Source organism: Ornithorhynchus anatinus, chromosome 1 (assembly GCF_004115215.2).
Source record: "Ornithorhynchus anatinus isolate Pmale09 chromosome 1, mOrnAna1.pri.v4, whole genome shotgun sequence".
Lineage (NCBI taxonomy): Eukaryota > Metazoa > Chordata > Mammalia > Monotremata > Ornithorhynchidae > Ornithorhynchus > Ornithorhynchus anatinus.
In genome coordinates, this window is record NC_041728.1 from 113,939,285 (window position 1) to 113,966,793 (window position 27,509).

At 46.0% G+C, this 27,509-nt stretch overlaps 1 protein-coding gene across 1 annotated transcript in view; it reads left to right on the forward strand.

Moving 5' to 3' along the window:
• LOC100086801 (vomeronasal type-2 receptor 1-like) overlaps window positions 1–26,497 on the forward strand; it is a 36,938-nt gene extending 10,441 nt beyond the window's left edge. The window contains exons 3-7 of the mRNA XM_003428928.2: window positions 4,883–5,174; window positions 14,390–15,265; window positions 17,814–18,038; window positions 20,266–20,389; window positions 25,512–26,497. Coding sequence (XP_003428976.2) covers window positions 4,883–5,174; window positions 14,390–15,265; window positions 17,814–18,038; window positions 20,266–20,389; window positions 25,512–26,497 — 2,503 coding nt within the window. The remainder of the gene's footprint in view (window positions 1–4,882; window positions 5,175–14,389; window positions 15,266–17,813; window positions 18,039–20,265; window positions 20,390–25,511) is intronic.
• The last annotated feature ends 1,012 nt before the right edge of the window (window positions 26,498–27,509 follow it).

Genomic DNA, 27,509 nt, shown 5'->3' on the forward strand with positions numbered 1-27,509 from the left:
ACCTGCTCTTACAACACATCAAGAATAGCCTACTGAATCAGACCAGTGGATCTTCCTGCTTAGTAGCCTGTCTCTGAAAAGAGCACTTCAGGATGCTTGGCAAAACAGTGTTAGCTGTCCTCTTTGACATTCATCTTTGTAAATTAGGAAAGTGACTTGTAATAGCCCTCTTCCTTCCCTCCAACAGCCCTAAACGTTTGTCTCTAACATCACAGTGTGAGATTATCCAAAACTTTCTTGAATCCATTGATATTTTTTGCTAGCTCAACTTCCTGTGCAGATGATTTCCAAACAGACCTGCTATTCTGATGAAGCGTTTCCTTTTGTTTGTTTTGAATCAACTGTTTTGGAGCTTCAGTGAAATCCCATAAGCAGGAATAGAAGAGGGCTGGAAAGGGAGAGGATCTTGTTGATCCTGGAGAATGCTGGAATCAATTAATCGATCAGTCAGTGCCATTTCCATGCTGTTGAAAGGGAAAAGTGCTCACAGCCCCTCATCTTTTTAGAACATCTAGAGGCTACAATGAGGGACAGAGAAGGAGGAGTAGGAGGTAATAGTTATGATATTGAGGAGGAAGAGGAGAAAGAAGAGGGAAGAAGGGGAGGAAATGGAAGAGCAATAGCAATCAACAACTGAGAGGGGTCCCAAGAGTGTCAATCCTCCACTTGGAAAAGATAAAAGTGAGAGTGGAAAGTTTGTTATTAGTCTGGTTGCCTCTAGCTCCAAACAGGGACTTCCGAACAGTGCCTAGCATGTAGTAACTGCTTAACAAGTACCATAAAAAAAAGATCCCCCCAAGTCCTGGTTTCCCAAGTCAACTCCCACAGCTGTGGGCAGAAAAAACCTTTGGGACTTGGAACACACCTCTTACTGCAGCCCCTCCTTCATACATATCCTCTGAATCTGTCTGACAGTCCATCTCCCCGGAGCCCCTGAGAGCTTTTGCCTCCTGCCACACTCACATCTTCAATGAAGGAAGAGTTACCAAGCTGCGGCTCTGCATCACTGCTCAGCCAAGGTAGTCCCACCCTGGCAGACAGGCAGACTCTCCTCACAGGCTGGGAAAAGGAGGTGAAGGGATTTGATGATAATAATGGTATCCGTCAAATGCTTACTACATGGCATGTACTGTACTAAGCGCTGGAGTAGATACAAGGGGATTGGGTTGGACACAGTCTCTGTCCCACATGGGGCTCACTTTCTTAATGCCCATTTGGTAATAATAATAATAATGATGATGGCATTTGTTAAGCCCTTTCTATGGGCTGAGCACTGTTCTAAGCACTGGGGTATATACAAGGTAATCAGGTAGTCCCACGTGGGGCTCACAATCTTAATCTCCATTTTACAGATGAGGTAATTGAGGCACAGAGAAGTCAAGTGACTTGCCCAAGGTCACACAGCAGACAATTGGCAGAGCTGGGATTAGAGCCCAGGTCTTTCAGATTCCCAGGCCCGTGCTCTATCCACTAGGCCACACTGATCAAATGATGTCATAGTGGTGGAAGAAGGGACAGGGCCTAGGGTAGTTGCCCCATCATTGACTGCCCTTCCCTGTCAATCAATCAATCGATCTACGGCATTTAATGAGAATTTACTGTGTGCAGAGCACTGTACTACCTTCAATCCCTGCTGTTAGTAGGGTCTGCAGTTCACTTTCAAGTTCCCGGCCCCAAAGCTGTCACCTGATTCATATATTTCTGTTAGCATTCTTGCCTAAGGCTGGGCATCAGGAATGCCAAGTCCTAAGAATAGAATTTTTCTCTTTCATTGTTCTTTTCCATTGTTTCCTGAATTCCTCACCCCTCCAAACAAAAAAAAAAATGCTTCTTTTTCAGGGAAAATAAAACTGAATACAGCCTCTATACCACTGAGTTACATGGTAATAATAATAATAATAATAATGTTGGTATTTGTTAAGCGCTTACTATGTGCCGAGCACTGTTCTAAGCACTGGGGTAGACACAGGGGAATCAGGTTGTCCCACGTGGGGCTCACAGTCTTAATCCCCATTTTACAGATGAGGGAACTGAGGCCCAGAGAAGTTAAGTGACTTGCCCAAAGTCACACAACTGACAAGTGGCAGAGCTGGGATTCGAACTCATGAGCCCTGACTCCAAAGCCCGTGCTCTTTCCAATGAGCCACGCTGCTTCCCTGTTCAAGCAGTGAAACTGCAAGTGGCAAAATATGGTTACTTTGGAAATATTAGCAGCCTCAGGCACTTGTGAAATATGGGAGGTACCTGCTCTCCCTCTATTACTTAGACTGTAGGCCCCCAGTAAGACAGAACTGTGACTGCATTTTGTAACTATCCTTAGCACATTGCTTAGCATGTAGTAAGCAGTTAATAAATAGTAAATAACCAAAGAACACCTTGTTGCGAGAGTCTGGGCAGCAATTTCCCTTTGAAGGGAAAGAAGATCATTAAAATCCCATAATGGGTAGAGTGAGTCAATATCATAATCAGTACCCAAATGGCTCAAGGCAGCTTCTTTCGTTTCCTTGTGGTTTACCTCCAAAGGGAACTCTGTCTTTCTAGATTTTACTGCCATAATCTTTATTTCCCTGGGGGTTTTCCTCATCAAATATTCCTCTAGACTGTAAGCTCGTTATGGTCAGGGAATGTGTCTACCAGTTCTCTGTAACTTTGTAGAGTACTCTCCCACCTAGTACAGTGCTCTGCATACAGTTAGCACTCAAGAAATACGATTGATTGATTGAAATATTTCTCCCTGAATACAGGAAAGTGAAACTTGACGAGTATTGACCTTGATTCTTCCTTTGTAGTTTTAAGGGTGCACTAGATCATCCCCTAGAATTGTGCAAGGGAGAAGATCTCACCTCCACCTCTTTTCTGTGGACTTTCTGAGCTTCCATGTGAAGTTTGGCTGACAGGAACCAACTCTTTTTTATGCCTTATCGATCCGTGTGTGGGAGGGTCATAAAAGACTGTGACCAGCAAGCTTTGGCAAAATCAATCCATCAACTGTACTTATTGAGTGCTTACTGTGTGGAGAGCACTGTACTAAATTCTTGGGAGAGTATAATACAACAATGTAACAGACCCATTCCCTGCCCACAATGAGCCTGTTTCTGGCCAGAAGTACAGGTATGACTTTGAGTCAGCACCCATGAGAGGCTAAAGCTATGCTGGTCTGAGAAGGTCTGGCCAGAGACTGGTGGAGCTGGTGGGTCTCCCCAGAGGGAGGATGGAAGAGATCCTTCTCCTCCCACAGGAAGGATATAGCTGTATCATATGGCTATATATAGCCAATACCAGTATTCCAGCAGCTGAAGCTGGAGGAGGAAGGACACCCAACTGGAGCCCTGTCTCAAGGCCTCTGGAAATATCCACCTACCTCTAATCTTCTACTAAAAGCCAGCCCAAAGACTTCCCTCCTCTCATGTTAAATCCTCCCGGTACCTCAATCTCATCTCTCTCGCTGCCGACCTTTCTCCCGTGTCCTGCCTCTGGCCTAAAATGCCCTCTTTCCTCATATCTAACAGACAATGACTCTCCCCCATTTCAAAGCCTTACCAAAGGCAAGTCTCCTCCAAGAGGCCTTCCCCGACTCTGCCTTCTTTTCCTTTCCTTCCACTTGAGAAGCAGCGTGGCTCAGTGGAAAGAGCACGGGCTTTGGAGTCAGGACTCATGAGTTCGAATCCCAGCTCTGCCACTTGTCGGCTGTGTGACTGTGGGCAAGTCACTTAACTTCTCTGTGCCTCAGTTCCCTCATCTGTAAAATGGAGATTAAGACTGTGAGCCCCACGTGGGACAACCTGATTCCCCTATGTCTACCCCAGCGCTTAGAACAGTGCTCGGCACATAGTAAGCGCTTAACAAATACCAACATTATTATTATTATTATTATTCCTTCTGTGATTCCCGGACTTACTCCCTTTATTCATCCCCCCCCTCTCGGCCAAACAGCACTTATGTACATATCTGAATTTTATTTATCTACATCATTGTTTGTCTCTGCCTCTAGACTGTAGACTTGTTGTGGGCAGGGAATGTGTCTATTGTTATATTGTACTTTCTCAAGCACTTAGTACAGTGCCCTGCACACACTAAGTCCTCAGATGGATTGATTGAGTGAAACAGGGAGTGTTTCTTTTTAAAGCAGCACAACCTAGTAGAAAAAGCATAGGTCTGGGACTCAAGAGACCTAGGTTCTCATATCAGGTCTGTCTCATGCTTACTTTGACACACCCTGGGCAAGTCCTGCCTCAGTTTCCTCACCTGTACATTGAGGATTCAATATCTGATCTCCCTCCTATTTGGACTTTGAATCCCAAGTAGGACAAGGATCGTGTCTGCCCTGATGATCTTTTGTCTACCCCAGCACTTAGTAGCGTGCTTGGTACAGAGTGAGTGCCTAATTAATGTCGCAGCTATCATTCTCTTCTGCAAGCCCCTCCTTTGCTTCATGATCTTTAGGGTGGCAGAGTCTGACAGTGCTAAGGAGCAGGCCTGTCCCAAAGATAAACTGACACTGACAGTTAATCAATCGATTAATCAACTGATTAATGAATCAGTAGAATGTACTGAGCACTTACTGTACACTGATCACTTGGGAAAGAACAATATAATAGAGTTATTAGGGGTGAGCTTTGTCAGCAAGGCATTCTCAGTCTACAGGGGAGCTTTTGGTCTACAGAGAAACAGCCCACACTTTTCGGAACAGACCATTTACTCAACTCCTGAGAATTGGCCAGGCCTAGTGGAAAGACCTGAGAATCAGAGGACCTGCATTCTAATCTCAGCTTCACCACTTGCTTTCTGTGTGGCCCTGGCAATTTCACAAATACCAGAGTTTTCATTATTATTATTATTATTATTGTTAGCTCATGCCTGGAGTAATTTCTTTCCTTTCCAGATTTAACTTCCGCGGTTACCGCTGGACCAAAGCCATGATCCATACGATCCGTGAGATCAATGAGAGAAAGGACATCCTCCCCAACATCACCCTGGGCTACCAGATCTTCGACACATGCTTCACCATCTCCAAATCCGTGGAGGGGACCCTGTCGTTCCTGACGGGGCAGAATGAGACAAAACCCAACTTTCGGTGCAGTGCCGGGGCGCCTCTAGCAGGGATTGTTGGGGCCGGTGGGTCATCGCTCTCAGTGGCTACTGCAAGGATCCTAGGCCTCTATTACTTTCCTCAGGTATTGCAGAGCTTGATGGATTTAGGTTGGAGCACAAAAGCGGGCATAATGCGGGGGAGAATGGGAGGAAGAGCAGAGTTGAGGTGGCAGAAGAAATCATAGAACTCAGAAGATTGAAGCCAGAGAGATCAGTAGGAGTCATAATAATGATAATGATGGTACTTGTTAAGCACTTACTATGTGCCAAGCACTGTTCTAAGCACTGGGGTAGATATAGGGTAATCAGGCTGTCCCACTTGGGGTTTACAGTCTTAATCCCATTTTACAGATGAGGTAACTAAGGCACAGAGAAGTGAAGTGACTTGCCCAAAGTCCCACAGCTGATAAGTGTTCGAGCTGGGATTAGAACCCATATCCCCTGACTCCCCAGCCTTTGTTTTTTCCTCTAAGCCATGCTGCTTCTCTGAAGTAGTAGGAGTAATAGTAGAAATAGTAGTAATGGCAGTTACAGCTGCTAGGGAAGCAGCGTGGCTCAGTGGAAAGAGCCAGGGCTTTGGAGTCAAAGGTCATGAGTTCGACTCTGCCGCTTATCAGCTGTGTGACTGAGGGCAAGTCACTTAACTTCTCTGTGCCTCAGCTACCTCATCTGTAAAATGGGGGTGAAGACTGTGAGCCCTACGTGGGACAACCTGATGACCCTGTATCTACCCCGGTGCTTAGAACAGTGCTCTGCACATAGTAAGCGCTTAACAAATACCAACATTAATTGATTAGCCATAGTAGTGGTGGTGACAATAGTGTTGATGTGTATACATTTATAATTCCATGTATTTAGATTTATGCTATGGATGCCTGTTTACTTGTTTTGTTGTCTGTCTCCCCCTTTCTAGACTGTGAGCCCGCTGTTTGGCAGGGATTGTCTCTATTTGTTGCTGAATTGTACTTTCCAAGCCCTTAGTACAGTGCTCTGCACACAGTAAATGCTCATTAAATCTATTGAATGAATAAATGAATGAATAGTGATAGTAGAAATAGTGGTATCTACAGCAGGAGTAGTAGTCATTACAACAGAAGTAGAAATAGTAGTAATAAGCAGTAGTGGTGATCTTAGCAGCCATAGACGTAGCAATAGTAGAAAGAGCAGTAACAATCGTACTAGTGAGAACAGTAGTCATTGCAGGAGTAGCAGCAGCTCATTCATTCATTCATTCATTCATTCATTCATTCACTCATTCATTCATTCGTATTTATTGAGCGCTTACTATGTTCAGAGCACTGTACTAAGCGCTTGGAATGAACAAGTCGGCAACAGATAGAGACAGTCCCTGCCGTTTGACGGGTTTACAGTCTAATCGGGGGAGACAGGCAGACAAGAACAATGGCAATAAATAGAGTCAAGGGGAAGAACATCTCGTAAAAACAATGGCAACTAGATAGAATCAGGGTGATGTACATCTCATTAAACAAAATAAACAAAATGAATAAGGTGGTAAAGATATATACAGTCGAGCGGATGAGTACAGTGCTGAGGGGGTGGGATGAGAGAGGGGGAGGAGGAGAGGGAAGGGGGGAGAAGAGGGTTTAGCTGCGGAGAGGTGAAGGGAGGGTAGAGGGAGCAGAGGGAAAAAGGGGGGAGCTCAGTCTGGGAAGACCTCTTGGAGGAGGGTGAGTTTTAAGTAGGGTTTTGAAGAGGGGAAGAGAATTAGATTGTCTGAGGTGAGGAGGGAGGGCGTTCCAGGACCGCGGGAGGATGTGGCCCAGGGGTCAACGGTGGGATAGGCGAGACCGAGGGACGGTGAGGAGGTGGGCGGCGGAGGAGCGGAGCGTGCGGGGTGGGCAGTAGAAAGAGAGAAGGGAGGAGAGGTAGGAAGGGGTAAGGTGATGGAGAGCCTCGAAGCCTGGAGAGAGGAGTTTTTGTTTGGAGCGGAGGTTGATAGGCAACCACTGGAGGTGTTTAAGAAGGGGAGTGACATGCCCAGATCGTTTCTGTAGGAAGATGAGCCGGGCAGCAGAGTGAAGAATAGACTGGAGCGGGGTGAGAGAGGAGGAAGGGAGATCAGAGAGAAGGCTGACACAGTAGTCTAGCTGGGATATAACGAGAGCCCGTAGCAGTAAGGTAGCCGTTTGGGTGGAGAGGAAAGGGCGGATCTTGGCAATATTGTAAAGGTGAGACCTGCAGGTCTTGGTAACGGATAGGATGTGTGGGGTGAATGAGAGAGACGAGCCAAAGATGACACCGAAATTGCGGGCCAGAGAGACAGGAAGGATGGTCGTGCCATCGACGGTGATAGCGAAGTCTGGGAGAGGACCGGGCTTGAGAGGGAAGATGAGGAGCTCAGTCTTGCTCATGTTGAATTTTAGGTGGCGGGCCGACATCCAGGTGGAGACATCCTGAAGGCAGGAGGAGATGCGAGCCTGAAGGGAGGGAGAGAGGACGGGGCAGAGATGTAGATCTGCGTGTCATCTGCGTAGAGATGTAGTCAAAACCGTGAGAGCAAATGAGTTCACCAAGGGAGTGAGTGTAAATGAAGAACAGAAGAGGGCCAAGAACTGACCCTTGAGGAACTCCAACAGTTAAAGGATGGGAGGGGGAGGAGGTGCCTGTGAAGGAGACCGAAAATGACCGGCCAGAGAGATAAGAGGAGAACCAGGAGAGGACGGAGTCCATGAAGCCAAGGTGAGATAAGTTGTGGAGGAGGAGGGGATGGTCGACAGTGTCAAAGGCAGCAGAGAGGTCAAGGAGGATTAGAATGGAGTAGGAGCCATTGGATTTGGCAAGAAGGAGGTCATGGGTGACCTTAGAGAGAGCAGTCTCGGTAGAGTGGAGGGGACGGAAGCCATATTGGAGGGGGTCCAGGAGAGAATGGGAGTTAAGGAATTCTAAGCAGCGATTGTAGACGACTCGTTCTAGGATTTTGGAAAGGAAGGGTAGTAGGGAGATAGGGCGATAACTGGAAGGGGAAGTGGGGTCGAGAGCGGGTTTTTTTAGGCTGGGGGAGACGTGGGCATGTTTGAAGGCAGAGGGGAAGGAGCCATTGGAGATTGAGTGGTTAAAAATAGAAGTTAAGGAAGGGAGGAGGGCAGGGGTGATGTTTTTTATAAGGTGAACGGGAATGGGGTCCGAGGCTCAGGTGGAGGGGATGGCACTTGCGAGGAGGGAGGAGCTCTCCTCTGAGGATACTGCAGGGAAGGATGGGAAAGTAGGGGAGAGGGTTGATGGCGGGGAGGGGGGAGGGGTGAGTTTGGGGACCTCAGACCTGATTGTGTTGATTTTTGTGATGAAGTTGGTGGCCAGATCATTGGGGGTGAGAGATGGGGGATGGGGAGGAACAGGGGGCCTAAGGAGAGAGTTAAAGGTCCGGAACAATTGGCGGGGGTGATGAGGGAGGAGAAGTTTTGCCTGGCGGAGGAGAGGGCAGAGTTAAGGCGGGAAAGGATAAATTTGAAGTGTGTGAGGTCGGCATGGTGCTTGGACTTTCGCCAGCAGCGCTCAGCAGCTCGAGCATAGGAGTGTAGGAGGCGGACGGAGGAGGTGATCCAGGGCTGTGGGTTAGTGGAGCGAGAGCGGCGGAGGGAAAGGGGGGCGAGAGAGTCGAGATGAGTAGAGAGGGTAGAGTTGAGATGAGTAGAGAGGGTGGAATTGAGAGCGGAGACCTGATCATTGAGAGTGGGAAGTGAGGACAGGGCGGCAAGGTGAGGAGAGATGCTTTTGGAAAGACGGATGGGATCGAGAGAGCGGAGGTCTCTGTGGGGGAGTAGCAAAGATTTGCAGGGGGAGGGAGTGTGAGAGATGAGGCAGGTTATGGTCAGAGAGAGGGATTTCAGAGTTGGTGAGGGAGGAGATAGCGCAGCGGTAGGAGATGACGAGATCGAGGGTGTGATCGAGTCAGTGAGTGGGCGCGGTATGGAGGAGCAGGAGGTCGGCAGAGTCGAGGAAGGATAGCAGGCGGGCAGCAGAGGAGTCATCGGGTACATCCGTATGGATGTTGAAGTCTCCGAGGATCAGAGTGGGCAGAGAGAAGGAGAGAAGGAAGGTGAGAAAGGGGTCTAGGTGGCTGAAGTAGTCGGAGGTGGGACCAGGAGGGCGGTAGATGACAGAAAAAGTATCTGGAGGGGGTGGTAGAGGCAAATGATATGGGCTTCAAAGGAGGGAAAGGAGAGGGAGGAGGGAGGAGGGATACTGCGGAAGCGGCAACGGGGTGAGAGGAGGAAGCCGACGCCTCCTCCCTTTCCGGTGAGTCTGGGGGAGTGGGAGAAGGAGAGGCCTCCACTGGAGAGAGCAGTGGCGGAGACCGTGTCTTCGGGAGTGAGCCACGTTTTTGAAAGGGCGAGGAGGAGGAGAGAGCGGGAAAGGAAAAAGGAGCAGCTGTAGTAGTAACAGTAGTATTAGGAATAAGAGGAGCAGGAGTAGTACTAGCAGTAGTGCTAGTAATAACAGTAGTAGTAGTAGTTACAGCAGCAGCAGCAGTAGTAACATTAATACTAGTACCGGGAAGCAGCGTGGCTTAGTGGAAAGAGGCCGGGCTTTCATTCGTTCAGTAGTATTTATTGAGCGCTTACTATGTGCAGAGCACTGTACTAACCGCTTGGAATGTACAAATTGGCAACAGATAGAGACAGTCCCTGCCCACTGATGGGCTTACAGTCTAATCAAAGGGCTTAGTCAGAGGTCTGGGTTCGAATCCCAGCTCTGCCACTTGTCAGCTGTAAGACTGTGGGCAAGTCTCTTAACTTCTCTGTGCCTCAGTTCCCTCATCTGTAAAATGGAGATTAACTGTGAGCCTCACGTGGGACAACCTGATTACCCTGTATCTATCCCAGCGCTTGGAACAGTCCTCTGCACATAGTAAGTGCTTAACAAATACAAAATACCAACATTATTACTGGGGCTAGTAATTAACAGGAGCAGCTGTAGTAGTAGCAGTAGTACTTGTAATTCATTCATTCATCCATCTTCAATAGTATTTATTGAGCGCTTACTATGTGCAGAGCACTGTACTAAGTGTTGGGGATGTACAGTTCAGCAACAGATAGAGACCATCCCTGCCCAATAACGAGCTCACAAGTCTAAACAGGGTAGACAGACAGCGAAGTAAAACAGAGCAAAACACAAACAAGACATCATCAAGATAAATAGAATCAAGGAGCTGTACACCAGCATGGCTTAGTGGCAAGAGCACGGGTTTGGGAGTCAGAGGACACGGGTTTTAATCCCGGCTCTGCCACTTGTCTGCTGTGTGACCTTGGGCAAGTCGCTTAACTTCTCTGTGCCTTAGTTACCTCATCTGTAAAATGGGGATTAAAACTGTGAGCCCCACGTGGGGCAACCTGATTACCTTGTATCCACCCCAGCGCTTAGAACAGTGCTCGGCACATAATAAGTGCTTAATAAATACCATAATTATTATTTAAAACCCTACTGAGAGCTCACCTCCTCCAAGAACCCTTCCCAGACTGAGCTTCCCCTTTTCCCTCTGCTCCCTTTGCTCCCTCTCTGCTCCCTCTGTGAGCCCCTCGTTGGGCAGGATTTGTCTCTATCTGTTGCTGAATTGTACATTCCAAGCACTTAGTACAGTGCTCTGCACATAGTAAGCGCTAAGCGCTCAATAAATACTATTGAATGAATGAATGAATTAAATGAATAGGGTAATAAATAGTATATACAAATGAGCACAGTGCTGAGGGGAGGGGAAGGGGGAAGTGGGAGGAGCAGTGGGGGGGAGAAGAGGGGAGGGGGAGAAGAGGAAAAGGGGGCGCAGTCTGGGAAGACCTCCTGGAGGAGGTGAGCTCAGTAGGGTTTTGAAGAGGGGAAGAGAGCTAGTTTGGCAGAAGAGAGGAGGGAGGGCATTCCAGGACAGCAGTAGGACGTGGGCCAGGGGACGACGGCGGGATAGACGTGAATGGGGGACCGTGAGGAGGTGAGCGGCAGAGGAGTGGAGTGTAGGAAGTAGGCAGTAGAAAGAGAGAAGGGAGGTGAGGTAGGAGGGGGCAAGGTGATGGAGAGCTCTGAAGCCCAGAGTGAGGAGGTTTTGTTTTGTGCGGAGGTTGATAGACAACCACTGGAGGTTTTTGAGGAGGGGAGTGACATGCCCAGGGCGTTTTTGTAGGAAGATGATCTGGGCAGCAGAATGAAGAATAGACTGGAGCGGGGAGAGACAGGAGGAAGGGAGATCAGAGAGGAGGCTGACACGATAATCCAGTGGGGATATTATGAGAGTTTGTAACAAATGTGGCCATTTGGATGGAGAGGAAAGGGCAGATCTTGGCATTATTGGGAAGGTGAGACCGGTAGGCGTTGGTGACGGATTGGATGTGTGGGGTGAATGAGGGAGCTGAGTCAAGGATGACACCAAGTAGTAGTAGTTACAGTAATAGCAGTAGTACAAGGAGTAGCAGGAGTAGTAGTAACAGCAGTACTAGTAATAACAATAATAGTAGCAGTAGTAGTTACAGCAGGAGCAGTAGTAGTAACAGTAGTACTAGGAATAACAGGACCAGGAGTAGTAATAGCAGTACTAGTAACAACAATAGGAGTAGTAGTTACAGCAGCAGCAATAACAGTAGTACTAGTACTGGTGCTAGTAATTGACAGGAGCAGTAGTAGTAAGAGCAGTACTAGTATAGTAAGAGCAGTACTAGTAATAATAATAGTACTAGTAATTAACAAGAGCAAATGTAGTAGTAACAGTAGTACTAGGAATAACAAAGGAGTAGTAGTAAGAGCAGCACTAGTAATAATAGTAGAAGTAGTAGTTACAGCAGGAGCAGTAGTAGTAGCAGTAACCGTAATACTAGTAAAAGCAGTAGTAGTAAGAGTAGTGCTAGTAATTAACTCTTCCACCCTTCAAAGCCCTATTGAGAGTTCACCTCCTCCGGGAGGCCTTCCCAGACTGAACCCTCCCTTTCCCTCTGCTCCTCCTCCCCTCCCCATTCCCCCTACTCCCACTCTCTACTCTTCCCCCTTCCCCTCCCCACAGCACTTGTGCATATTTGTATGTATTATTCATTACTCTATTTTATTAATGATGTGTAGATATCTATGATTCCATTTATCTTGAAGGTATGGATGCCTGACGACTTGTTTTGTTGTCTGTGTTCCCCATTTAGACTGTGAGCCCTTCGTTGGGCAGAGATGGTCTCTATCTGTTGCTGAATTGTACATTCCAAGTGCTTAGGACAGTGCTCTGCACCTAGTAAGTGCTCAATAAATATGACTGAATGAATGAATAGTAGTTACAATAATAGCAGTAGTACTAGGAATAACAGGAGCAGTAGGGGTGAGAGCAGTACTAGTAATAACAATAAGAGTAGTAGTAGTTACAGAAATAATAATCATAATGATAATATTTAAGCGCTTACTATGTGCCAAGCACTGTTCTAAGCAGTGAGGTATGTACAAGGTAATCAGGTTGTCCCACATGGGGCTCCCAGTCTTCATTCCCATTTTACAGATGAGGTAACTGAGGCACAGAGGAGTTAAGGGACTTGCCCAAAGTCACACAGCCACTAAGTGGTGGAGCCTGGATTAGAATCCACGATCTCTGACTCCCAAACCCGTGCTCTTTCCACTGAGCCATGCTGCTTCCCTAAGATAAGTGCTAGGGGCAGCATGGTAGCAGCTGGTATGGAGAGGAAAGGGCAGATTTTAACAATGTTTTGAAAGTAGAACTGACAGGATTTGGTGACCAATCGAATATGTGGTGGAATGAGAGAGATGAGTCGAGGTCTACACCAAGGTTACTGGCTTGTGAGATAGGGAGGGTAGTATAGTTTACAGTGAAGGGAAAGGCAGGGAGAGGATGGGGTTTGAGTGGAAAGATAAGGATTTAAGTTTTGAAGGTGTTTAACATGAGGTGTTGGCAGGACAACCAAGTAGATATATGTCAAAGGCAGGAGGAAAGGAGAGATTACAGGGAAGAGAGAGGTCAGGGCTGGAGATGTACCTTTGGAAATCATCTACACATAGATGGTAATTGAAGTCATGGGAGTGAATGAGTTCTCCAAGAGAGTGAGTGCAGAGGGGAAAAAAGATGGGGTAATATGTGAGGTAACTGAAGCACGAGAAGTTAAGTGACTTCTCACATTAGAGGTAAACTCGTCATGGAGAGGGAGCATGCCGGTTCATTTCTCTTGTATTGTGCTTGCCCATTTGCTCAGTACAGTTCTCTGCACATGATAAGCGCTCAAAAAGCGTGTTTTTTCTATGTTAGTATTGCTTGGCTTGGGAGGGGCTGTAACAATCCAACAGTCACCTCTTTCACTTACATTGTTAAGCACTTCAGCACTTGTGTAAATGGGTATAATCAGTTGTTCGGTTACTCTAAATGTAAACCTTTTTTCCGTCTTATCTCTCTCAGCCCCCCACATTAGAAGTCAAATCCTTGAGAACAGGGAATATGTCTTGTGCTCCAAATTTTCTTTTCCAAGGCTGAGCATATTACAGTAAGCACTCAATAAATACAATTGAATGAATGATTAACAGAGAAAGGGCAGCGGGAGGCAGACTGTGTGTTGGTGGTGTTTGCAGGACGAGGACATAATAGTAACCATTTTTTGAATAATGTAATAATAATGAACACTGTGGTATTTGTTAAGTACTTGCGGTGTGCCTAGCACTTTCTAAGCCCAGGGGAAGATACAGTACAATCAGATCAGTTCTTAAGGGCTCACACAGGGCTCACAGTCTAAGGAAGAGAGTGAATTGAGGCACAGAAACGTTGAGCGACTCGTCTGTAGTAACACAGCAGGGAATTACTCTCCCCTCACTTCAAAGCCTTATTGAAGCCATACCTCCTCCAAGAGGCCTTCCCTGACTAAGCCCTCCTTTCCTCTTCTCCCACTCTCTTCTGTGTTGCCCTGGCTGGCTTCCTTTATTCATTCCCCCCTCCCAGCCCCACAGCACTTATGTCTACATGCCCATATCTATTTATCTATTTATATTAATGTCTATTTCTCTCTCTTGCCTGAAAACTCGTTATTGTTATCTTGTACTCTCCCAAATGTTTAGTTCAGGGCTCTGCACTTAGTAAATGCCCCCAAAAGATGATTGACTGACCCATTGACTAAGTGGCTGAGCTGACATTAGACTCTCCCACTGGGGAGAGAGTGGTAGATTAAAAGTCATATCCCAACATCAACTTTCAACATTGAAACGAAAAACTTTCTCGGTGGTAATCTGATGCTAAATGTAAAGGGCTTGCCGATCAAACTGACTGCAACCTATCACAGGTGGTGCCTGTTAATAATGGTACTCGTTTGAATGTGCTCTTTTGTAGGTGGGCTACGCCTCTTCCTGCTCAATCCTAAGTGACAAATACCAGTTTCCATCTTTTATTCGAATGATAGGAAGTGATAAGCACCAATCCACGGCCATGGTCCAACTCATCAAGCATTTCGGGTGGGTATGGGTGGGCACTGTAGCTGCCGATGATGATTATGGAAAATACGGGGTGAAAACGTTCAAAGAACTGGTGGAGGACATTCACGTTTGCATTGCGTTCTCCGAAACCCTCCCCAAAATATATTCCAAAGAAAAAAATCAAGCCGTGGTCAAGGTCATACAAGCCTCCGCAGCCAAGGTCGTTGTGCTCTATTCTTCCGATATTGACCTCATCGGTTTTGTATTAGAAATCCAGGCCAGCAACATCACAGACAGAACCTGGATCGCCAGTGAGGCCTGGATTACCTCAGCACTCATCGCCAAGCCAGAATATTACCCATTTCTCAAGGGCACCATAGGGATGGCCGTCCGGAAAACCGAGATTAGAGGATTGAAAGATTTCCTGTATGACTTGCATCCCGATAAGGATCCTAAAGATGACTTGGCTATTGAGTTCTGGCAGACGGCATTCAACTGTACTTGGCCGAAGCGCAGCGTGTCCTATAACACGGACCACAGGATGAATGTAACTGGACAAGACAATCGCGTGTATGCTATGTCTGACCACTTTTGCACCGGAGAGGAGAAGTTGGAGGATATTAGCAATAATACCTACTTTGATGTGTCAGAACTCAGGATAACAAACAATGTTAAACAATCAGTGTACACTCTAGCCTATGCCCTGGATAACCTAAGTAGATGTCAAGAAACAATGGGACCTTTTGAGCCACACAAATTGTGTGCATACTTACATGACTTTGAACCATGGCAGGTATGTGTTTTGTTCTTATGACAACAGATATTGGGATGGTCATCCATCAGCTGCACTGATGATAAATGTAAAGGATCCTTGACAGATCCAATAGTAATGATGGTAGTAGTTGTATTTATTAAGTGCTTAATGCGTATGGAACACTGTACTAAGCACTGAGAAAGGATATACAGAATACCTGGTCTCTGGCCCTGGGGCACCATCTAAGAATATAATAGGGGAGAGGGGACTGGAAATGGACATGTTTCTCTCTAGCCCCTAAGCTTGTTGGGAGCAGGGAATGTGTCCACTTATTGCTGTATTGTATTCTCCCAAGCACTTAGTACAGTGCTCTGCGCACAATAAGCACTAGATGAATATAATTGAATGAATGAATGGACACATAAAAAGTGAAGAAACAATAAAATACTAAAACAATATGAGACATGGGCAAGTACAAAAGCTTAGAATCCCAAGTCCTCAGTTTGTTTTGGCTAGAGGAGTCGAATTTAAGACTCTTTGTCAACGGTTCAGAGTTTGGGACACACCCGTAGTGATGTGGACCGCTCCAGCAGCCCCCCATCTTCTTGGGGTTTTGTGGAAGCGGCCGGCTGTGGGTGCTTTCACCATCCCTCTGGGATGATGGCAGGCAAGCTGGAGTGACCCGGAGAGCCAGATCAGACTCCTGGGGAGAGAGCATGATGATGATAGTAATAATAGTAATACTTTCTTGGTGCCTACTATGTGCAAACAGTGTTCTAAGCACAGAGGTAGATACAAGATAATCAGCTGGGATGCAATACTTGTCACTCCTGGGGCTCTCAGTCTAAGGGGAAGGGAGAACTGGAATTGAATCCCCATTTTACAGATAAGGAAACTGACACTCAGAGGAGTTAAATGACTTGTTCAAGGTCAAGTATGTGTCAGGGCTGGCATTAGAATTCAGTTCTTCATTTTACTGTGATGTGGTCAATTCTCCCACTGCACTCTGAATCCTGACAGTGCTCTGTCACCTGAAGTTTATACAACTAAAATGATCACTGTGTAAGTGTAATCTTCTGACAGCCCTATTTTAGTGAACCTGGTCTTGGAAATTTGGGATTTTTTATGGTATTTTTTTTAATCGTATTTGTTACACGCTTTCTATGTGTCAAACACTGGTCCAAGGGCTGGACTAGATACAAGTTAATCGGGTTGGACACAGTCCATGATGTCTTAATTCCCATTTTACAGATGAGGCATTGGCAAGTAAAGTGACTCTCCCAAGGTCACACAGCAATCAAGTGGCAGAGTCAGGATTAGAACCTGGATCCTTCTGACTTCCAAGCACATGCTCTATCTATTAGGCCAGGCTGCTTTTCAGTGGTTTTGACTGAGTTGGGTGCTCTCCTTGCATGAGTAGGAGGGAATCACTGGCTTGAGGTGACTCTTGCTATGTGCCAGACTCTTGCTTCACTAGTGATGCTGCTGAAAGAGGTAAGGATGGGTTGTTGCTCCCTTTCTTCACTCGTCTTTCAGCCTCACAGCGTTTATGTCCATATCCATCATTTATTTATTTATATTAATATCTGTCTCTCCCGTCAGAATGTCAGCTCACTGTGGGTAGGGAACATGTCTACCAACTCTGTTTTATATTATATTGTCCCAATATTATATATGATTTTATATATTGTCCCAAGCACTTAGTGCAGTGTTCTGCACCAGTAAGCGCTCAATAAATATCAGCGATTGATTGATAGGTTGGTTGTCCCTGGCCATTTGTTCAGTTTTATTTACTGAGCACTTACTATGTGCAAAACACTCTACTAGCACTTGTGAGAGTGCACTGTAACAAAAATTAGACACATTCCCTGCCCCCAACCTGTTTACCATCTAGAGATGAGTTTATAGTCAAGTCTTCGGTAAGGAGAACAACCCAGCTAACCACCCCAGCTACCCCCTGTACAAATAATCTTCTTTTCCATCCCTTCTCAGGAGAAAAGGGAGACTCGGTGTGGCCTAGTGGACCCAGCAAGAGCCGAGGAGTCAGAGGACCTGGGTTCTAATCCTGAGACTGCCCTTGACTGATGGGTGACCTTGGGCCAGTCACCTAACTTTTCCATGCCTCAGCTACCTCATCTGTAAAATAGTGACTCATTACCTGTTATCCCCTCTCTCAATCAATCAATGGTATTTATTGAATGCTTATTATGTGCAGAGCACTGAACTAAGCACTAGGGAGAATTCAATGTAGCAGAGTTAGCAGACACATTCCCTGCCCACAACATGTTTACAGTCTAGAGGGGGAAACAGGCATTAAGATAAATAAGTTATAGTATACAATTTAAAGGTACTTAGACTATGAGTCCTTCGTGGAACAGGGATTGTGTCCAGCCTGATTATCTTGCATCTACTCTCCTGCTTAGTACAGTGCCCAGTTCAGAGAAAGTGCTTAACAATTACTACAATCATCATTTTTCTCCATGGACTGCAAATGCTTTGAAAATTAATTTATATTGAGAAAGATGTTTGTGGGGGGAGGTTAATATGAGGATTAACAGAGAATCTGCTTTTAATGCTTAATTTCTAGTTGATGTACTATTTGAAGACACTCTCCTTTGAAACTCATGATGGCCAGCAGATTAAAATCAATGAGGATGGTGATACAGATGGATTTTATGAAATTTTAAATTGGCAGATGAATGAGGATGGTAAAATTGCCTTTGTGAACGTTGGTAAATTTTCATATGGCCATCAAGAGTTTGACATGATAATCAAGAACAGTTCAATCTTATGGAATACAGAAAATTTGGAGGTTAGTTCTCATTCTTTTATATGCTATTTGTTAAGCGCTTACTATGTGCCCAGCACTGTACTAAGCTCTGGGGTAGATCAAAGATAATTGGATTGGACATAGTCCCTATCCCACACAGGACTCACAGTCTTAATACCCATTTCACAGATGAGATAACTGATGCCCATAGAAGCTAATTGACTTGCCCAAGGTCACAAAGCACATAAGTGGCAGAACGGTGATTAGAACCCAGGTCCTTCTGACTCCCAGACCTGTGCTGTATTTATTCCTTAGACTCACTGCTTCCCATGTTGCACAAACCAGTTCTTCTGCCCCTTTCTGTCTCATCTCCCTCTTTCAATGAGGAACATTCCCCTCTCTGAATAATCTACTCCTAGGAAACTAAGATTGGAATGGAAAAAGATGGCATACATAGCTGGGCCAAGAGTTGCCCCTTCCTACCTATCTGCCTGCACACCTACCATATTTTTTCTTACCCAGATCTCTTATTTTCCCCCAGTCTTGAATTTCATCCTATCAGCGAGATACTTCCTGCATCATCTCCAACTCACTATACCCCAAACGCAGCACCTCTTCTTCCCTTCTAAATACTCACTTTTTCCCACTTTTTCCATAACTCTCAGAGCCACAGGCCTGCTGCCATAGCGAATGCTTTGACCTCTCTCTTGTTCATTCTCCAGACCTGTACCTGCATTGAGGTCATAACCAATGACTAGACTTATGGTTTTTTTGTATGCTTACTATATGTCAGGTACTATGTTGAGCACTGCAGTAGAGAGCAGTTATTACACCCCTATCTTCTGGTTGAGGCTGATGCCCAGGGAGGATTAGTTACTTGCCCAGTGTCACACACTGGGCCAATGGCAGAGTCGGATTTGAACTCAGGTCTCCTTGTTCTCAGACTAATACTCTTTTCTCTAGGCAACGATGCTTCCCATTTATGACAATTCAATCAATCAATCATATTTATTGAGAACTTACTGTAAGCAGAGCACTGTACTAAGTGCTTTGGAGAGTACAACATGAAAGAATTCTTTCCCTCTTTGAAAAGCCTTCCATCTCTCCTCTTCATCTTTTCTTGACCATTCATTTTAAGATTCTCTACTTTGGACTTCCTATTATCTAGTTTGACTCAGCCTTGTTGACTCAGCCTCCTTGATGACATCCCAACCTCCTTTCTCTCATTCATTCATTCAACCTTATTTATTGAGCGCTTACAGTGTGCAGAGCATTCCATTCCTTACTTCACTCTGCTGCCTGGATCATTTTCTTACAGAAACAATCAAGCAACATTTCCCCACTCCTCAAGAACCTCCTGAGGTTGTCCATTCACCTCTGCATCAAACAGAAACTCCTCACCATAAGCTTTAAAATACTCAATTACCTAGCCCCCTCCTACCTCACTTTCCTAATCTCCTACTACAACCCATTCCACACACTTCACTCCTCTAATGCTAACTTTCTCACTGTACCTCACTATTGTCTATTTTGTCGTTGACCTCTTGTTCACATCCTGCTTCTGTCCTGGAATGCCCTCCCTCCTCATGTCTGACAGACATTTACTCTCCCCTGCTTCAAAGCATTATTGAAGGCACATTTCCTCCAAGAGTTGTTTCTTGTCTAAGCCCTCTTATCCTCTTCCCCCACTTCCTTCTGTGTTGACCTGATTTGCTCCCTTTATTCATTCCTCTTCCCAGCCCAACAGCACTTATGTCCATATCTGTAATTTATTTATTTGTATTAATGTCTGTCTCCCCAGACTCCTCCAGACTGTGAGCTCATGGTGGGCAAGGATCATGTCCATTATATACTGTTATATTGTACTCTCCCAAGCGCTTAGTATAGTGCTCTGCATAAAGAAAGCTCTCAGTAAATACAGTTGATCGACTGACTGACTATTGCTCTGGCTATTCTCCTTACCTAGATTGCCCTTTGATCTCTGGCTAGGGAGACTGAGAAGACACATTGAAAAAGACAGGATGAATACTCTCGAGCGTTGTTGGAACTTTAGGCTAGGAAGAGTTTTAGAGAGGAGGATTCAAGAAGTCCTAAGGCAGTAGAGAAATCAAGGATTAGCATGAAGAACAGTACTTTGCCGGTACCATCCACTTTCCTCTTTCCCCTCCTATCACCAAGCTTCTAGCCTTGAATTCAAACGCAGAATCGAACTCTTCCACATGGTTGGAGATAAAAACCTGAACTCAATGCTGTATTTTGCATTCCGTAGCCTCCCCATTCAGTGTGCACAGAAAGTTGTCAACCTGGAACCAGAAAGGGTATTCGGCAAGGGGAGCCAATCTGCTGTTTTGACTGCATTCCATGCGCGGATGGACACATCTCAAATAAAACAGGTAGGGTAGAAAGAATTCATACTGCCTGAAGACAGAAAGACTGCTATGTTCATCTTGTATAGGTAAGCCTAGAAAAGATGTTAAATCAAGTGAGAGCATTTCATCATTTTGTATTGTTTTGCCATCGGCTCCACATTAATTTCTGCTAGCTGTCTTAATAATAATAATGATAATAAATAATGATGGTATTTGTTAATTAATTACTATGTGTCAGGCCCTGTACTAAGTGCTGGGATAGACATGGGCAAATGAAGTCGGACACAGTCCCTGTCCCATGTGGGGCTAGCAGTCTCAATCCCCAGTTTAGAAATGAAGTAACTGAGGCACAAAGTGAAGTGACTTGCCCAAGGTCACACAGCAGACAAGTGGCAGAGTCGGAATTAGAACCCACGACCTTCTGACTCCCAGGCCTTTGCTCTATCCTCTATGCCATGTTGCTTATTCTGTGTATAACTGGGGCCAAGGAATTAATAATGTTCCATAACTAACTGTTGTGACTGGAACACCCTCAGGCCTTTGAACAAGCTTCAAAGCCCACACAGATCTTCAATTGGCCATCTTCTCTGTAAGTGGTCCTCAGGGTGTAAAAGACTCTGAAACTAGCTGCTTCTGCTGTCTAAGATGTCTTTGGTTAGGGTGGAAGAATGGTATGTCAGAGTCGCTTTAAAATGGTTTCTGGAAACGATTGTCCACATTTGATCAGTGTGAGGAGCCCTTTACCTGATTTGGGGGAGAATAGGTACTTCATTCAATAAATCAGCGGTATTTATTAAGCACTTCCCATGTGTAGAGCATTGCACTAAGTGTTTGGAAGAGAATCATGCAACAGAATTAGCAGACACTTTCTCTGCCCATAATGATCTTGCAGTCTAGAGGATTCCCATAAGTCTCTCCATGATGGCCAGTAGATAGCTTCTGTGCTGGAATATTTCATAGGAGTGAGTCATGGATGCCTGGGGATAAAATTGTGGGGTGAAGATGGGAGCAAAAACAGGAAGAAGAGGAGATGAGAAACACTGTTAATTGAACCTCCAGGAGTGCAAAATCCATACTCATTAAAAAAAATTCATTCCCAATCTATTAATCAGTAGCATTACTGAGCACCCGATGTAGTAGTAATGATATTCGTCAAGCACCTTCTCTGTGAGGAGCAGTGTAATAAACACTTGGAAAAAATAGGGAGGTGAAAATTGGTCAGTTTCTGGCCTCAAAGGGCTCTCAGTCTAACAGTAGAGCAGAACAGTGAGCATAGCCTTGTATTAAACACTTGTGACAATACTCAAGAGAAGACATGATCCCTACATTTAAGGAATTTAAAATCTTGCAGGGGATATAGACCCTTTGCTCAGCTAGATAAATTCCCAGTTGGTGGGACAAAAGCTCTGATTCCCATTGCGCTCCAACCAAATGGGGATTTGGAAACAGTATGGTGGGTCACGACCATTGGGGCTGGTCAAGCAGATGTGGATTGGTGGCCACAAGTTGGCAAATTTGTTTGGGCCTCCCATTGGTGGCAGTACCTAGCCCAGGTCTCGTGGCTACTCCCCTCACCTTCCTTTGAGGTCAGCCATGGGTTAGAGTGGCTTGTGGAAGTTCAGGACTTGGGAGCAGTCAGGCGTGCTTGTCCCTACATTTTGCCCTGGAGCCAGACTCACCCTACGAGGTCCCTAAAATGCCCTCCCCTAGCTGCTCCGAACTAGATGTCCAAGTGAATTCAGACTCCAAGTGCAATTTTCCATTGGACAAATCCTCTCCCCAAATTTTCCTTGCCTCGTGAAGACCCAGAAATTCTGTGATCTTCGCCTACCCCCAACATACTTCCTGCTCTATTTTTGGAAGTCTTCTTAATTGCTAGCTTTCTCCCCAGCTGGTTAGTCACCTGGTGGCTGGATTGAACAAAACTGAGGGAGGGCTCAATAAAGCTTTCAGATGTTCCTCCCCAAAGAGGCCAAGTTTTTGCTCTGAGTATGGTGTAAAATTATGATGGGAGGGGAAAGCCTTAAGTGAGTAGGGCTTTGAGGGAATGAGGAAGAGGGAAAGAGAGGAGGAAAGGGAAAGAGTAGGGAAAGAAGAGGGAGGAGCTCAAGGAGCTTAAATCTGAAAATAAAGAAAAGCAGCTTCTATGGCAGAAGTTTTATGTTCTAGAGAGTCACTTACAGACACAAAGTCTCATCAGACACTACTTGTTTGGAGACACCATTTAGATTTTGCTATTTTAGACATTCTGCTTTGGCTTATTTTCTCACTGCTCATCTAGGGTGGGGAGATTGAAGCTGAGGTAAAGTGGGTTGAGGTAAAGATCCGCATATCATTTCCAGTGCAGAAGGAGAGGCTGGAGATCAGAGAAGAGAGAAGAAGATGACGTGGAAGGAGAGAAGGGAGGCCAGTACACAGACTCTCAAAGCCTTGGAGAGAAAGTTAAAAAAATTAATGGACGAGGACGGACAGAATATTTTGAGAAGCTAAGGCAGGCAAGGAAGAGGAGAAGGAGGAAGAGAAGGAAAAGGGGGAGATAACCAGTGCTTAATTTGTAATGAAAGGGGAGCTGGTGTCCATTTATCTTGTTTTTCTCTTTTCTTTTTGTAATTTTCTTTGACTGTGCAGCCATATTTCTCATTACTACAAAAGCCAGTACCACAACACATTAAACCATAGCAAGTTGATTAGAAAAATCAGCCTACTATTATAGTACTGTATGACTGCTAGATTTTTACATCTAAGATAGCTGCCAATTCAATATTTAGAGTTGATGTTTACATTCTGCCTAGCAATGGTTAGGCTGGAGAGGCTAGGGCTTAACAGGTACCAGTAAAAATTTTAAAAAAGATGGTAAGCTCCTTCAGGGTAGAGACTGAGTCTTTTCCTTCTGTGGTATTCTCTCAAATGTTTAATACAGGACTCTGCACTCAGTACACACTCAATAAGTACCTTTGATTGATTGATTGATATGAGGGCTGAATCCAGGCACATGTTGCCTCAAATTAAACCCTGGAGAGCTTAGAGGATGTCAACTAAGCCCAAATTCCCAGTATCTTTCCAAGGATGAAAGTTTTCAGAATCCTATTGTTTCCCCCATCCTCCAAGATGAAAATGGCAGGGCTTCCATCATTCAATTCAGTAGTATTTATTGAGTGCTTACTATATGCAGAGCACTGTACTAAGTGCTTGGAATGTACAATTCGGCCACAGATAGAGACAAGTCCTGCCCATCGATGGGTTTACAGTCTAATCGGGGGAGACAGATGGACAAAAACAAGACAACTTAATAGCAATAAATAGAATCAAGGGGATGTACACTTCATCAATAAAATAAATAGGGTAATAAAAATATATACAAATGAGCGGATGAGCACAGTGCTGAGGGGAGGGGAAGGGAGAGGTGGAGGAGCAGAGGGAAAGGGGGGAAGGGGGCTTAGCTGAGGGGACATGAAGCGGGGGGCTGAGAGGCAGCCGAGGGAGCAGAGGGAAAAGGGGAATCTCAGTTGGGAAAGCCTTCTTGTAGTAGGTGAGCTCTCAGTAGGGCTTTGAAGAGGGGAAGAGAGTTAGTTTGGCAAAGGTGAAGAGGGAGGGCATTCCAGGACAGCGGGAGAATGTGGGCCATGGGTCGATGGTGGGATAGGCGAGAACAGGGAACGGTGAGGAGGTGAGTGGCAGAGGAGAGGAGCGTATGGGGTGGGCAGTAGAAAGAGAGAAGGGAGGAGAGGTAGGAGGGGGCAAGGTGATGGAGAGTCTTGAAGCCTAGAGTGAGAAGATTTTGTTTTGTGCGGAGGTTGATAGACAACCACTGGAGGTTTTTAAGGAGGGGAGTGACATGCCCAGAGCATTTCTAGAGGAAGATGATCCAGGCAGCGGAATGAAGAATAGACTGGAGTGGGGAGAGACAGGAGGAAGGGAGATCAGAGAGAAGGCTGACACAATAATCCAGCCGGGATATTACGAGAGCCTGTACCAGTAAGACAGCCGTTTGAGTGGAGGGGAAAGGGCAGATCTTGGCGATATTATAAAGGTGAGACCGGCAGGTTTTGGTAACGGATCGGATGAGTGGGGTGAACGAGACAGATGAGTCAAAGATGACACCGAGGTTGTGGGCCTGAGAGACGGAAAGGATGGTCATACCATCCACGGTGATAGGAAAGTCAGGAAGAGGACAGGGCTTGGGAGGGAAGATAAGGAACTCAGTTTTGGACATGTTGAATTTTAGGTGGTGGGCAGATATCCAGGTGGAGACGTCCTGGAGGCAGGAGGAGATATGAGCCTGAAGGGAGGGGGAGAGGACAGGGGCAGAAATGTAGATCTGCGTGTCATCTGCGTAGAGATGGTAGTCAAAACCGTGAGAGCTGATGAGTTCACCAAGGGAGTGAGTGTAGATGGAGAACAGAAGAGGGGCAAGAACTGACCCTTGAGGAATCCCAACTGTTAGAGGATGGGAGCGGGAGGAGGAGCCTGTGAAGGAGACCGAGAATGAACGGCCAGAAAGATAAGAGGAGAACCAGGAGAGGATGGAGTCCTTGAAGCCAAGGTGAGATAAGGTGTGGAGGAGAAGGGGATGGTCTACAGTGTCAAAGGCAGCTGAGAGGTTGAGGAGAATTAGGATAGAGTAGGATCCATTGGATTTGGCAGAAGGAGGTTATGAGTGACCTTTGAGAGAGCAGTCTTGGTAGAGTGGAGGGGACATGGAAACCAGATTGGGGGGGGTCCAGGAGAGAGTTGGAGTGAGGGAATTCTAGGAAGCAAATGTAGACGACTCGTTCTAGGAGTTTGGAAAGGAAGGGTAGGAGGGAGATAGGGCGATGACTGGAAGGGGAAGTGGGGTCGAGAGAGGGTTTTTTTAGGATGGGGGTCACATGGGCATGTTGGAAAACAGAGGGGAAGAAGCCATTGGAGAGTGAGCGGTTAAAGAGAGAAGTTAAGGAGGGGAGAAGGGAAGGGGCGATGGTTTTTATAAGATGAGTGGGAATGAGGTCTGAAGCATAGGTGGAGGGTGTGGCACTTGCGAGGAGGGAGGAGCTCCCTCTATCATCTATGCACACACCAAGATTACACCTGTCCTCATCCACAAGATCGAGAAGATGCCTTCCCTTCCTCTCCCTTCGTTTATAATGTTTGGTTATTGGCTCAACAGATTCAAGGGAATGCATAGCATGCTATGAAGATTACTGGTCCAATACCCCCAAGAACGAATGTGTCCTGAAGGAGGTGGAATTCCTCGCTTACGATGAAGCCTTAGGAATCACCCTGGTGACCCTGTCCATCTTTGGGGCCTTCGTTGTCCTTGCCATTATGGCTGTTTATGTGACTCACAGGAGCACGCCTCTGGTGAATGCCAATGACCGAGAGCTGAGCTTCCTCATCCTGTTCTCTCTCATCATCACCCTACTGACGTCCATCCTCTTCATCGGCAAGCCGTACACCTGGTCTTGCATGGCTCGCCAGGTCACCCTCAGTCTTGGGTTTTCCCTGTGTCTTTCCTGTGTTTTAGGAAAGACCAGTTTCCTCTTTTTAACATACAGGGCAGGTGGATCAAAGAGCCACTTTGGCCACCGATGGCCCTCTTACCAGAAAGTCATTGTGCTGGTCTTCGTTTTAATCGAGACTGGAGTGTGCATAGCCTATTTAGTAATCATGCCCCCCTGGGTTTATAAAAACATGGACTCGCAGAACATCAAGATCATCCTGGAGTGCAATGAAGGCTCGATAGAATTTCTGTGCTCCGTGTTTGGCATCGACGTGTTTCTGGCCCTGCTGAGCTTCCTTACGACCTTCGTGGCCCGCACTCTGCCCGATAACTTCAACGAGGCTAAGTTCAACACCTTTGGGATGTTGGTGTTCTTCATTGTCTGGATCTCATTTGTCCCGGCCTATCTGAGCACCAAAGGCAAGTTCAAGGTGGCCGTGGAGATCTTCGCCATCCTGGCGTCCAGCTTCGGCTTGCTCGGCTGCCTGTTTGTCCCCAAGTGCTACATTATCTTGCTGCGGCCGGAGAGGAACACGGAGGAAATAGTTGGGGGGAAAGTTCCTGCTACTGACAAGGGGGTGACTCTCACCTCGGCCTCCATCGGCAGTGAGATCAACAGCACCACCGTGTCCACCGTCGCTCTGGACAACTGACTCTGGGAGACCAGGGTGCATGACCAGGTTTTCCCGGGACTTCAGTTCCACTGGATCCACTGTCGATCTGGATGATTGAGTCTGGGTGAGCAGGGTGTGTGCCCAGGGTGTCCCCAGGACTACAACACCATCGCGTCCACCCACTTTCTTTTCTTTGCCACGGGGAGTGCTGTGTGCCCCTCTCACCTATCAATGATGTTTTCTGGCAACTGTGAGGCTTCATGGGGATTTCTGATTTTGGTTCTTGAGAGCTGGTCCAGAGAGCCCTACATCGCCATGAACATGGAGGGGGAAAAAGCACACAATCTCAACCCTGAAATTCAACATGTTGACTTTCTACTTTGATGTTCTTTATCTGCATAAGGACTAAATTGATGACTAAACTAGGGAAATGGAATAACTATGGGATACCTCTTTGTTTACGTATATGTTTAGGGAAGCAGCATGGCCTGGGAAAGGTCATGAGCCTAAGAGCCGGAAGAGCTGGGTTGTCATCCCGTCTCTGCCACTGGTTTGCTGTGTGATATCGGGCAAGTTACTTAACTTCTCTGTGCCGTAATTCTCTGACTTGAAAAACAGGGATTAAATCCTACTTCTCCCTATTTAGGCTGTGAACCCTTTCTGGGACAGAGACTTTGCCTCATCTGATTGCCTTGTAGCTGCCCAAGTGCTCAGTACAGTGCTCAGCACATAGTAAGCGCTTAACAAGTAACATGATAATATGTATATGTACATTATGTGTGAATTTGTATAAAGCCACTGAAGATGAAGTTGGGGAAAATAAAATTCCATATCCAGTATAATAAAGTTGAAGACTATTTAGTAACCAAACTGCAAAAGTGCTAGAGTGAAAATGTTCTGCCAGAAGAAACAGGTCTATGGTAATACATGTTACAAGAGAAAGAATGGATTTGTATAATTCTAACTCTGCAATATATAGAGAGTTATAAAGTCTCACTGCCACAGGCCATACAGACATAGAATCTTTTTTTGTCTCCTTCTCTCCCTTCCA